General features: G+C 41.4%; 1 protein-coding gene across 8 annotated transcripts in view; it reads right to left on the bottom strand.

Moving 5' to 3' along the window:
* The window catches only part of LOC143208839 (serine/threonine-protein kinase MARK2-like), a 47,996-nt gene that overhangs the window by 4,941 nt on the left and 29,039 nt on the right, over positions 1 to 14,016 (bottom strand). For 5 of the 8 annotated variants that reach the window (XM_076423678.1, XM_076423682.1, XM_076423680.1 and 2 more), the window contains one exon: positions 1,209 to 1,250. The exons of 1 other annotated variant lie outside the window; for it this stretch is intronic. In XM_076423678.1, coding sequence (XP_076279793.1) covers positions 1,209 to 1,250 — 42 coding nt within the window. Of the gene's footprint in view, positions 1 to 1,208; positions 1,251 to 2,789; positions 12,252 to 14,016 lie in introns of those variants that run through there. 2 more of the 8 variants (XM_076423685.1, XM_076423684.1) reach the window with 2 other exon arrangements.

Raw genomic sequence — 14,016 nt, 5'->3', positions numbered from 1 at the left:
GATTTTATTTTGCTTAAAGAAAATAGTATTTTAAATAATATATACAATTTCGAAAATAAAATTTTTCTATTTTAACAATCTGAACCTCAAACTAAAATATTTCTATTTCAACAATTTGATCCACAAAATAAAATATTTCTATTTTAACAACCAGAAACACGAAATAAAATATTTTACTTTTTGCATTGTTATAATACTCTGAGAAACCGCATGAACATACAGTCTATCTTATCGTTAAGAAACGATTTACACTCATAAATGTATTGAATTCGCACCATCATTTTCAGCAATAATATTTAAAATTGAAATTGAAAATAAAGACAAAATATAAATATTTTCAATATTCTTCAAACAAAATACTATTTTCGAAAAAATTACTGCCTTAAATAAATTATTTTATTTTCAAAAATTACTGCCTTAAATAAATTATTTTATTTTCAAAAATTACTGCATCAAATAAAATATTTTATTTTCAAAGTTGTACACATTCTTTAAAATAAATAGGATTATTTACTATATAGTATTTAAAATACTATTTTCCCCAGCAGCTCTGGTTACTACTGAAAATTCCATTGTTCAAAATATAGTTTAGCTTATTAAATAAATTGGTATCTAATCTAAATTACTAAACATTTATATCCATGAAATGAAAATGAAATTTATAAATTTACTTATTTCATATCCATGAAATGAAAGAGAAATTAGCATGACATTATTCTAGGTCGGAAGAAATGTTTAATTTTCGTGTTAAAAAGCTCCGAGTGCAGTTAAGATTATAACAGAAGAAAAGAAAGGTCTGTACGGTTACCGGTAAACCAATCCATCTAGCGTACTTGGCAGAAAAAGTGAAATTGTTCGGTGTACTTATAAAAAAGTTATCCTAATTTAAAGCGTGTTCCATCGATCACGAGATTGACTGTGCATAGACTTACGCGAAAAATCTCGCGAACGTTGTGAAAGAGTGAAGAAACGCAAAACCGAGCACACGTTGATATACTTATGTATAGTGAGAATAGAACAGTGAAAAACAAACGACAACGACAATGAAGAAAGTATCAAATGAAAAAAAAGGAACAATACAAAAAAAAAAAGATAAAGAATAGAGAAAGAAAAAAAAATGAAACGTGATATCGAAGAACAGAACGGAGGAGCAGAATGAGAGAAGTTAGAGCGTATGGATCGTGGTATTATGGTATGCAGCAACGTACCTCACTACTGGGTGCTTTGGGGGTACGGATGGGTCCGTGGGGCTGAAATAACAAAACAAAGGCAGTTGCTAACAAACACTAAACATGATAAAATCATCAAATCAAATTGAATCTATACGTGTAACCACCACCACTCTATATCACCACTGCACACCGATTGCGGGGGGAAACGTTCACGGTCTCAAAAATGCAAAATTCAAGGGGCTGGACGGGGGGAAAAAGTGGGCGGGCTTCGGGGGTTGGAACAGCGGCAGCGATAAACATTCGACGATTACAAACAGGAGAGAGAAGAGATATATATATATAAGACGGTTTCGGACGGTTTCGGACAATTCTCGGAGAGATGCTCGCCGGGGCTCTCGATTCATCGATTCGATCCTCGGCGAAGAGACGCGGGGCCGCGATTCACAAACACACGGGAAGACGATCGTTCTCGGCTGTCGTTCGCCTACCTAAAATCTTTTCGCACGATTTTCACCAAAAAGTCTCCTTTCGACGCAGCAACTTTCTTTCGGACTGGACCGAACCACTCGAGTTTCTTCCGAACACTACCCCTGGCAGAAAATGTTCGATCAAAGCTGTGAATACGACTGTCGAACGAATTATTCGAGCGTACTTAACGCGTTTTTAATGCTCATCTTCATCGTTAAAATGTTCAATCAAATTCACCGTATCTTTTATTAGATGATTGCACAAGTTCGTGTCCGATGTTGAAAGATGTCGCGAACTGTACTGCATGTTTCTTTAAAAAAGAAAAAATGATATAGTCACCATTCTTTTCTAATTGTAGAAAAGAATGGTAACTATATAATTAATTAATAAAGCTGTGTGCTTTCAAATTTAACCATTGAATTTTATTTTCAAATCGGGCATGAACTTATGTCATCATCTGATACAATGTCAAACCAAATAATTGTAGAAATATCTAAATTTCTAATTGTAGAAAAGAATGGCGACTATATAATTGATTAATAAAGTTGTATTCTTTCAAATTTAACCATTGAATTTTATTTTCAAATCGGGCACGAACTTATGCCATCATCTGGCACAATGTCAAGCCGAATTACGTCGAAAGCCGCCCGGAGCCATCGTCTTGTATCGAAAGAAATCTGTACAAAGAATTTCAGACAGCAAAGGTAACAAAGCAATAGAAAGCATTTTTTAATATTTCGAACAGTGAAGACGTCATCGCAGAAATGAATATACTCTGCCCACTTTTGCCCACCCATGTTTGCGATAAATGTATAAAGTCTTTGTGATTAGAAGCTCCCTTAAATCAGCGTCTAATTTTCTAATTCTGTACATTATAGGAATCTTCGATTTACTGTAATAGTTTCGATGAGAAATTGTGGAAAATGTAGTTCGAGTGGTTCGAGACCGTGTACGGGGACTTTCTCGATCGATCGTGTGTGCCCGACGTCGTCGTACGAGACGAACCGGTCAGTCGATTTACAGCATCGCATGCACGAGCGAATCAGCTTTCGAGCCGCACAACGCATAACGCAACCCCCCCACGTTTTCTCACGCGTGAGAACGTCTCCTTCGTCGATGGAGGATTCAGAAATAAATTGGTACCACATATACAAGACAGTTTCAACATTGTTTATTAATACGAAATTATTACTATTATTGCTTCTTAAAATTACTTTAAATAATATTTCTATTCTGTTTTCTATGCATGCTATTTACTGCCCTCCATTCTCCGGTGGAAATCTAAGGCAGACGCTGCGCGTTCCTTCTATGGTGATACATGCATAGTATATCCCCATGATATCGAACTTCGACACTCGTGCCATCGTCCTCTGCCGAAGATACTCGCTTCTCGCGGAACCAAACAGTCGGGGAGGGGGAATCGTAGAAAAAATAATACGAAAGAACGAAAAAGGACAAAAGAGGAAAATAATAAAGAACAGGGGCCATTTTAGACACGCGCGCGTGGACGGGCGTAGCGTTGGAGCGCAGCAAACAGCATCGATCCATTTACAAATGCGCTATCGTCATATACGGTTACGTATATCTTTTTCTCATTGTCCGTTTCCCTTTTCTCTTGCCGTGAAGCGTGCTTTTTTTCTCGCGGCTCCCTTTTGCTTCGTCTTTGTGTCGCCACCTCTGCTCCGGTTGCGTCGCGTCGCGTCGCGTCGTCGAGAACAACGAATAAATTTTTCGACGTTCCTTTCTAGTCGCCGAAATATTGCCGATCTACGCGCTCCACCTTCTTCCTGCCTTTCTCTCGTTCTACGAACGAACGTCGCGCGATTTTCTCCCAGGTAGGCGTGGCCAATTGCCCCGGGGGCGGCACTGGGCGTGGCTGAGGAAGAGACTACGGACGAGCTATGTTGTTAATATTCGGACACTTCTGAGAAGCAGATTTTTAATATTTCTTAAATAAACTCCTTCATTTAACACGTTCGCCATCTCCATTTTGTTTCAACAATAGTCTTCATGGTTACCATATTCAAACTTGTCATTAACAACAAATTCAAACTTGTCATTATTATCGGTAGACTGGATTTTATGTGTTCATGACAGAAATGTGTAGCTACAGTTTGACACAGTGCAAAAATTCAAAGAATCGAATATCTTTCGACCTAGTAAAATGATTAAAGAAAGGAAAACGTTCTTAAATGGCTCCTGTATCTTATAAGGAATGCAGAAAATTTTGCATAAAGATCCGCAGTCTCGAAACCCGTCCACATATTAATCCGCTTCTCGAATTCCCTCCGCGCAAAGTGTGCCGAGGACTATGGCCACGCCTACTCTACGTCAAGAACGTTCAACTCGTGGCACCCGGAGCCAGTTCGATGGAATGGGGGAGGAGTCATTAACACGTTAAACGCTAAGTCAGTCCTCTGGGGACCGCCCGCTAACGAATTTACAAAATGATATAGAATTTATAAAATACGTTCACTGTCTTAACAGGTTCGATCGAAACAGATTAAACTGAATTTAGGTGACCAAGTCGTTGCTTACGCACAGACGTATTTCTACATTTGAATGGAAATGAAGAGTCAGACAAAATTAGCTCCGCGTTTAACGTGTTACGGTCCAGCTTAGAGGCCATAGGGGCCACGGTTAAACGTCCTTGCTCGTCGATCCTCCGAGAGAAACGTGTCGGGAGCGGAGATTGATTTTCCGGCGTGGGAATCGACGTGTTCGGGAACGGTACGCACGTGTACGAGAATCGGTTACAAAATCGGACGATCTTCGCGGCGGAGAGGAACGCGCGGAAACTAACGAACTGCCGATCGGATATCGGTTCGACGTCCACGACATCACGGTGCGTTTTGTAGTCGAGGTGAAACGTGGCCGCGACCGAACGTGGAAGTCTCGATCCGTGGAAGCGGAAATCTCGGACAAGATTTGTCATCCTTCGAACCCCGCCGAACGTGTTTCTTTTCTTCTATGATTCTCGCTTCGGCTCGAGGTAACGCACGGGCTTGCTCGAGGGACGCGTTACAAACATGTTCTCCTTTTTAACCCTTCCGACCCGAAGGACGTACGGCGTACGTCCCCTGATGCAACGCGATGAATATTCGTCTTTTTGTGACTGTACGACACATATCCTGAATAAAAACGGTATTGTTTAATATTTTACTGAATCATTTTTTGATTTTTCTTTGGGAATCTTTATTTTATTTATGAATATAAAGACGGCGTACGTCCGTCGGGTCGGAAAGGTTAACGATAAAGGACAGACCGTGTGTGTGATCCTGCTACATGCGCTAAATACTCCGGACGATTCTGGACAGGAAAGCCAACCGCGCGACCGTGTCTTTTCTCCTTAGTTTAGCAAAATACCCATTTCATTATTTTCTTTTCTCGTTTCTTTTCTCTCGGTTACGAAATGTACAATATCAAAAAGAGGAAGGCACGTTAGTTTCGATAAACGGGGTCGCCGGTTTCGTCCGGGTTCTCGCGAGCTACCAATATGCACGCCGCCTGGCAATCGACAGTTCATAAACAACAAACGCTATGCATATTCTGTTCCCTCGAAACTCCGTTTCCTCGCGAGATTCACGATCGAGAGGAACTCCGCGAACCCGTCTCTTGTTCGGAATCGCAGTCTCGAACGAAAAGCGATGGTCGTGACGGTAGTATCGTTTCCCTCGCCGATCTTTTCTGGCACGCGGAAACCGGCTGAATCTCTCAGTAATCGTCGTAGTCGTGGTCGGCGTCGGTCACTGTCCAAACTTGCGAGTCTCTGTGCATCCTGTATCTCTGTCGATCGAAGTGTTTTCGCACGATCGAGCCGGGGCTGGTCTACAATGCGATACAGTCAGAGAAACGGGGATTGTTCACCGATTTTTTGCGGAATCGTTCGTAGCCAGTCCGCCCCACCCCATTCCCCGCGATCTTCGATGCGAGCCGTTGTTACTGAACCACTTAACGCGATCTTATTCTCAGCTAATTGATCTTTGAAAGGCTTGATCATTCGACAGCGGATCTTTACGCAAAATGAAAATTTTTCACCTGAATTGCAACGAACTGGAGTGAAGTGGAAGTTTATTTCTGATGTAAAATGTAACGGTATATTTAAATTTCGCACCTGCTTATATGTTCTTGTCGTAAATGCATGAAATCCGCTGTACAATGATATTCGATTGTTTGAATGAATCCGTAGCACGCTCGTCGCGAAAAGTTTCACGAAAATTGAGCCGATGAAAAATGATGCAAGTCGAAACGCTTAGTCGCGTTTATTGGATAACGAGTTAAGTAAAAGTTTTATGAGACACGATAATATCGAAGGACGGTAGGTTTTCATTGAACACTAGGTTTACGGAGTAAAGATAAGAATGCGTCCTAGCGTACCGAAAGAAATAAATACGTCGATTATTTCCTCGTGGGCGCATCTTTACAAATCTGAGTAATCGTGAATTGACATAATAGAACGCGTGAAAATGATCTAGCGAGTAAACCTAGCATCACACCGTCGAGATGCGGTATTGAACACAACATTTGGCAGACACTGACTTACGCCACTTTTGCATTGGACAGCTCAATTTTTTATTAATTCGATACTTTCAGTCGAGCGATCGATTTCATACAGTAGAGTAGAGCAGTTGGTAGCGGTGTTAAACTAAATCCTCGCCGAACATAGTTTTCGTTGACATGTCGCTACCACCAAGCGCAACACCGTTTTTTCTTCACGCAGAACAGCGGCGAGCCGAGCGAAAATCGAACAGTATAAATCGTACGCGATTTGATAAAAATGTTTTAGTTGGTTTCCGGGTTCCGGTAACACGATTGACGTCCGACCAAGGATTCGTGCAGCTTGGATCGGCGAGACGCGAGTGTATACAAAAGAGAAACTGGAATGACTTAGTCTGTGGGGGGGATTGAGCTTCGTCGAATTTTCCTGTTCGTGCCAACCAAACTGTCGAGAAGAACGGGATCGGATCGTCCGTCGACTTAAATGCAGGGAAACCAAAGTACTCTCGGTGCGCAAAACCACGGTGAACAAAAACGGTTCTTTCGGAGTTGACGACGCGTCGACTCGCATCGAAGGAGAGCGCCAAGGAGCCGCGTACAAAATACTTTTGAGAACACTGCGGCCTTACAGCGATAGTAAGATATATATGTATGTATTACACGCATATGTATATCGCGATATACACGCACATAAACGGGGAGAGAGACGCGAGAGCCCTGAAGCTGTGCCCACGCTCGAACACCATCGAGCAACGTTTTTCTCGTTGCCTTCCCCTTTTTACCGAATACAATATTCGGTAGACATCGAACAAATAAAAGAAGGGGATGACAAGAGACGAGAAAAAGTTGCTCGATGTTGCTTCGGTGTGGACACAGCTTAAGGCGGACGGTGGTTCGCCGTTTTCGAGGAACGCGTCCGACGTTGATCGACCAAAATTTACGTTTCGTCGCGCCGGTGCGAGGAATCTATGCTGGATATCAACGAAACAAAAATGAAAGAAAGTATACATGCTCGTACAGAAGGAAGCGGCGGTGGAACGCGCGGTTTTTTTTCGACGCGGATTCAGCGTTTCGTTCGAGTGCAAAATAAAATAGAAGAAACGAAATCGAGAGAGAGAGAGAGAGTGTGTGTGTGTGAGAGAGAATAGATAATTGGCGATTCGTGTACACCGATGGGGAGAAGTTCTCAGTTTCACGGCCGGTTGATTCGAGTGTTCATCTTCTTTTTATCCAACATATTTTCCCGGGGTCGTAAGAATATTACAAGGCGATATCGTTACACTGTATTTGCTTTGTAATCCTACATAATGTTAACAAACAGAAAGACAGCGAAAGAAGAAAGAGAGGGGAAGAGAAGAATATAAGAATTGTTCGTGTGTATGTGTGTTTGTGTGAGTTTGTTTTCGTGTAAGAATAGGAGATAGAAATATAGAGAGAGAGAGAGAAAGAGAGAAAGACACAGAGAAAAAAAAGAACAAAGAGAATACGCAGTGTAAGGAAGTCACGGCTGGCCACTCGATCGGATTATGTTTAATTACGTCGCCAACGGTAATTACGGCCGGCCCTGTGTGTATTTTGCCGTTGCTCGATATTCGACGTGCGGCTCGGTCTCATTTCGGCTCGAGGGAAACAAGGCGAGACTCGAATCTTCACTTAGAAAACCTGTCAATGCACGAATCAATGGTTTACAATGCGCTCCACAATGTAGATATCAACTTTCAAATAATTCGATCGTGTATAAAGATCGTGGTTCTTTGTTAGTAGTTGTACAAATTCATAACACTCTGTCTAAAAGTTCCGAGCACGCGCACGCCCGCCATATTGTCGTTCGTCACGGTTTCGGCCGAGTAAACTGCGGAAATTCGTGGTAAGAATTCGCATCGTTTCCTACAAATTTCGTAGGATTTTATAGAATTTTTATAACTCTCTTTGTATAATTCAGCACGGTTTTTCAACATAAATTGGTCTCGTTAAAGACAACTAAAAATTTTATCTGGCCACTGGGTGGCCAACATTTTCTCATTTACAATCGTTAAAATCGTAAGTCGCGAGCTATCAGCTACTTGAACAAATGATATAATTATTTATAAATAACAAAAGATCGACGAACTCGAAGTTAGATCACGGCTTTCTACGATTTCATGAAATCGTAAAGCTGCATTTACCCCAATTCGGATGCGCCTATACTTTCTCATATATTTTTAAAGCTACTCCTTCGAGTGTATCTCGATACGGGATCGAAGTTAGAACGTTCGTAACTCCGAATGCACCCGAATCTAGAATTAAACGAACTTGCTGTTCGTTTGATATCGGAGCACAATTGATGGAGCCACGTATACTAATAATAATAATAATAAATAAAAGAATTTTCTTGCTGCTTCCAGCACCGAGCCGGATCTCATACGAATTCTCGAACGAAATTGCGCAGTCTGTTGAGCCCGACAATCTCGCGGACTCGCGGTTGCTGAAAAAAATCGCAGTGAGAGAAAAAAAACAGACGATTCGACCGCGAGAAACTCTCCGACCGTTCTCATGTTCGTCGCGATCCGCGCGATTATGGTTGTCGCTGGTCTCCCGCGCGCATCGGGGGGTCGAACGAGTGGAGGCGGCGCGGCGCCCCTTCATTCTTACTCTAAGGCTCTAAGGGAAGGAGAAAACGAAGCAGCATGTCTCGCGGGGGGATGTGAGGTTACAGGTGAAAAACCGGCGTGTACGTATAAAAATAGAAAGAAGATCGGCCGGGTTCTTTTTTTTACTCGCGTAAGTATATGCGTCGATCAGCGTGCCCGAGGGAGCGCGCATTCTCGCTATCGGTATAGTTGGCAGGTTGAGTTTTGGAAAGGCACGAGTTCCAGTGGTATTTTACGCGTGTCTGCGTCAGGAAGACACTTCGCACAGGGTTTCGCGAATTCTCGGGGAAACCGCGGCGTTCTAGATGATATACCCGCTGCAACTGCGCGCGCTGCAACCCGCGAAACCAGCGGAAATGCGATTGAACCTTTTGCTCGAAACTAGACGGCGCACAGTCGGGTATTTCGCTGTAAAACAGGAATAAAATATTGTAGCGTTACTTGTGGGCTCAGGGTCATGAATAAGTAGGTCGTTGTATTCGTCTTGACTCCAGCTATAAGAATATGAAATAAAAATTGTACTTTAACATTTAAAAAATCAAAATAATTCTTATTTTTTGTAGAAAAAAAATCTTTTCCGAAATTTTAAATATACAATTTCGTACATGTCTATATATTGTTCAACTTTTATTTCAAACATTTCGTCGTCAGATTATCCGAACACTTGAAAAGTAGTGATAGCAATTGCATGCTTTGATTACGATGTACCGAGTTGAGATAGGTGTACAAACTCTTCACAGATTTCATTCTGTTATCATCTAAATTAGTATTGTTATTAATATTCCAACATTACCAATCATTCTGTAATTTTTTTTTCGATTTCAAAACTTTATTGATGATTTTGCTAAACTATTCCGCTGTATTCCGCACGCTTTCTTGTACCGTTACATTCGATAAAGGTTTACGATCATAGTCTGAAAATAATTGGTTCCGGATCGTTCTGAATTGGAGAGTTATAACTAATTTAAGTAAAAGTGAGCATCGAAAGTCGCGACTTTCGTTTTAAAATCGAAAAAAAACTTACAGAATGATTGGTAATGTACAAATATTAATAACAATATTAATTTAGATGATAACAGAATGAAATCTGTGTGTGCCCTGTACATCTACCTGAACTCTGTACATCGTGCTCAAAGCATTTCATTATCACTACTTTTCAAGAGTTTCGGATCATCTGACGACAAATTGTTTCGAATAAAAGTTGAACAGTACTTGAACATGTACAAAATTCTATATTTAAAATTTCAAAAAAAAAAATTTTTCTACATAAAATAAGAAATATTTTGATTTTTTAAATGTTAAAATACATTTTTTACTTCGTAATGTTATAGCTGGCGTCAAGACGAATCCAACGACCTACTTTTTTATATCCCTGAGCACATAAATAACGCTACAATATTTTATTCCCGTTTTTCAGCCAAATACCCCACAATGCGGCGCGAGCAGGCGAACCTTTTCATTATTCGCCAGGAATTATTTCATAACTCTTTCAAGTTTATCCAACCGCAAAAACCAACGAGAAAGGAGATTTTCTAATCTTCGGTACAACACAATTATTGAAAAGCCTATCGATAGGCTTCCTGTAAAGTGATCGCCGACTTGTTTTCTTTCGATCTCGAACTAGGATCAGTCGTCGAGGCGTCGCCTGCTCGTTTCGCGTGGTAGAGAACACTGTAGCCTGTTGTTTCGCGAGATTGGCAGCACGTGCAGCAGCCTCTACGTCCGACACGTTGTCGCGGAAATTGCAGTTTCGTGTTCGAAAGTCGGTCGGTCGTTGAGTCGGTAGCCGCGGTTCTACGTTGGTACCGATTAGGGGTGTGCGAAGGTACCCGAAATCACTGGCTCGACTGTTTCGCGTCAGGTCGGAAAATGTTGAGCGCACTCGAACTCCTACAGCCACGCCTCTTCCGGACAAATCTAGGAATCAATTTCGACAGTAAAACTCTCGCGAGTCACTGTCAAATCACTTTCAAACTCGCGAGAAGTTTGTTTTCAAAATGGATACCTAGCCTATACTTTATCTACTAAAACCTATCAACACTTTGGCTTCCGCGTCTTTTAGAAATGAGACGAAATTATTTCTGTCTAAAGTCTAAATGCAAGTTGCTAAATGCAAGAAGGTAGAGTAACCATAAATCTAAACATTCCAATTTTTATAATTCTAGTTTGTAGAATTCTTAAGATTGCTGGTTGACACTCAAACTGTTAATTTCAAATAATTTTGTATATGATAATCCCAAACGGAATGATTAGATTACTGGAGGTGAATTGTTGGTTCACGATCAAAATTACTATTACTATTGAAAGAGATCTGTAAACCCTTTGCACTCGGAGCTATTTTTAGGGAATCTTCTCCAACACACACCGCTAGACCACGTATAAGTACGCGAGGATTGCAAGGGTCCGGGATTCCACTTCTGATTCCTCAATAATGCAAAGACGAGGTTTTTTAGTAGCCAAAATCACTAGATGAAAGATCAATCTAGGGCGCTGTTAGCCTCAAAAGTCCTTATTTCACGTTTCCGAGCAATGGTTTTGCAATATTTGGCTGCACGTTCCCTTCGCATGTTGCCCGTCAGATGGCGCTGCAGTCACGCCGGCGTACTAGCCTCTTCGACGGGCAACATGCAGTCGAATATTGCAAAACCATTGCTCGGAAACGTAAAAGAAGGACTTTTGAGGCAAACAGGGCCCTAGATTGATCTTTTACCTAGCGATTTTGACTACTAAAAAACCCCGTCTTGGTATTATCGAGAAATCAGAAGTGGAATCCCGGACCCTTGCAATCCTCGCGTACGTATACGTGGTCTAGCGGTGTGTGAGTGTTCACGCGCGAGCGTCGTCTGTTGAAAAAGACTCCCTTAACATAAAAACATTCCAAATGATTTTTTTCATTTTACACACATGAAATTGACCCTAGTTTTATTCGCTAATTCAAGACTTGAATTTCACGCAATGTATTGAACGAGAAGAAATTCAGTAACGTACATGGCGGTTTGAATATCGGTGTGACAATTTGGAATGGCACGTCGGAGTCGCGATTCGAGTGCAAAATAATCGAAAATGCAAAAGTTGGGGAATAATCGCGGGCAAACTAATATGTTAAAGATGGCATATGGAGTCCGCGCGACTTTTTCTGACCTGGCACGAAACAATCGGGTAGTCGACTGATTGTACGGGCCGCACATCCCTAGTACCGATAGAGATCTGGAACCGATTCTGTCCCCGGTTCCAGGGTGTCGCCCGCCGGGGTACATGCCACAGAATAACGGAGAGCCAAGTCCCGTTTCGTTCACTCGGTTCAACCGAACTCGGTTCGGTTCGGTTTGGTTCTCGGGTTCAGTTTGTCGGTTCTCCAACGGATCTCCTCGATACTCTCCGTTTCCCGGCGTCTCGACGGGGGCGTGTGTGTTCGACCTTCGAGGAGAACGCTTAGAGAGAATTTTGCCAGTGTTTGAGGGCGGATCGCAATCGAGTTCACGTCCTGCAGCATAGAATAACACACAACACACCGGCATAACATTAGATCGAATTTTAATTCTTTTGGATTTTATTTTTACTCATTTTTTTGTTTTACTCAAGGATTAAGCGATGCACCAATGGCTATGCTGCGTTCTTTACTGTTTTCTTTTCTTTTTTTTTGCTTTGCTTTTTTTTCGTTTTCTCTCAGCCCTGTCTACCGACGATGAGTCCAGTGACCATATCGTGAAAGTGCGAGTTGTTCAACGGGCGAAACGGGATTACGGTTTTTCTCATTTTTCGTTTCTCGTTTGGTTTTTTCTTTTTTACTCTAACTCTTGTTATTCCGTGGCATTCCGCGTGTGTTCGCGGTCGGTTCCAACTGGTCGGTCATATTGTATTAATTTTTCTATCGTTTTACGGGTATTATTCTTGTTTTATCTCGTTTGTTCTCGTTTTTTTTTTTTTCGTTTTTACGGTTTGTTCGTTTGTCGTTATCCCTTTGCACAGTGTCGTCGTCCGGTTTTCTCTACGCGTTCTCGACGGTTAAAGCACCGCGTCGTCGTCGCATATTCGTTCGTTTCCGATTATGCTTCCTACTTCTGTTTTTATTACGTTTCGTTTTCAATTAACGCTTTTGCTTCGGTCGGCAAGATCGAAAGTCCCATTTAAATTAGTTTCGATGTTTTTCTTTTCATGTATCGTGTGACGTATAATAGAGAGTATATAGGTAGATCAATCAAGGATATGCCTCGCTACGTTCAAGTCAAAGAGGGATGCACAATGAGTATGCGAGGTGGCTCGAACTTGGCCAAGCAGTGTATCGCAGTTCGTTGACGATCGGAGGGGGGGCTCCCGGTGTTAATCGATTAATTAGTTTCTCGTCAGGGTCTCGAGAAATACAACGAAAAGCTGGAGCCCACAGTGTGATAGTTTGGCAATTCTCGTTGGCTTTCGTACGGAAAAGAAACGAAATTATTGGAAAAATTCGAGTTGGTGGCTCTTCCGATCATTTTAATTAACTTTTTAAACGGTCGTAACGATTAACGTGTCATTTAACATCTACTTCGAAGTACAGCTAGACTTTGAACCCTTCGACCCTGCATTTTTCCATTATTTTAGACTTTGATACGTAATCTGGCTCTCCGAAGAGAATATTGTCAATGTTCCAACAAAAGCTTCACCGCAAAGGGTTAACGCATTATGGAATTTTTTACAGTGTCGTCGAGAAATCATTTTTAGAAGAAATTATGACGAAGGAAAAATTACAGAAACGATTTCTCACGTCCTAGCGTAGCTTGCGAGACAAGCTTCGAATGCAACAAATATTAACGCTGTACGAATTGGTGTAATCTATTGAAAGTCTAGTCATAGTCCGACACAAATATTAAATTGCATTGTTACGACTGAATTTCTCGAAAACATTATCTTTATACTGTTCTTCTAAAATGTCCAATTAATGTTGCTCATAAAATTGTCCGATAATGATCAGCTATATTTCAAATTTACAATCGTCGATGCTAAGGTTGAAAAAGCTGCTAGAATATACCGATCGACGAAAAGGAACAATTGCGAACGCGTCTTGAACAATAAAAGATAACGATGCATTACGCAAACGCCAGTATTTATAAACTGGCACGGTGCAGTAGAGAATCTCGAGCAGATAATACGCGTTCATAGTTGCACGCGAAGTAAACCGCATATAATTCTATTGATAGATCATCACAGACTATTCTATCTAGAGTAATCCTACGTTTCTCCTGACGAAGCAGGTGCTCCACTACCGATTC

Source organism: Lasioglossum baleicum, chromosome 5, assembly GCF_051020765.1.
Source record: "Lasioglossum baleicum chromosome 5, iyLasBale1, whole genome shotgun sequence".
In the NCBI taxonomy this organism is placed as follows: Eukaryota; Metazoa; Arthropoda; class Insecta; order Hymenoptera; family Halictidae; genus Lasioglossum; species Lasioglossum baleicum.
This window is presented reverse-complemented; position numbering and strand designations above follow the sequence as displayed.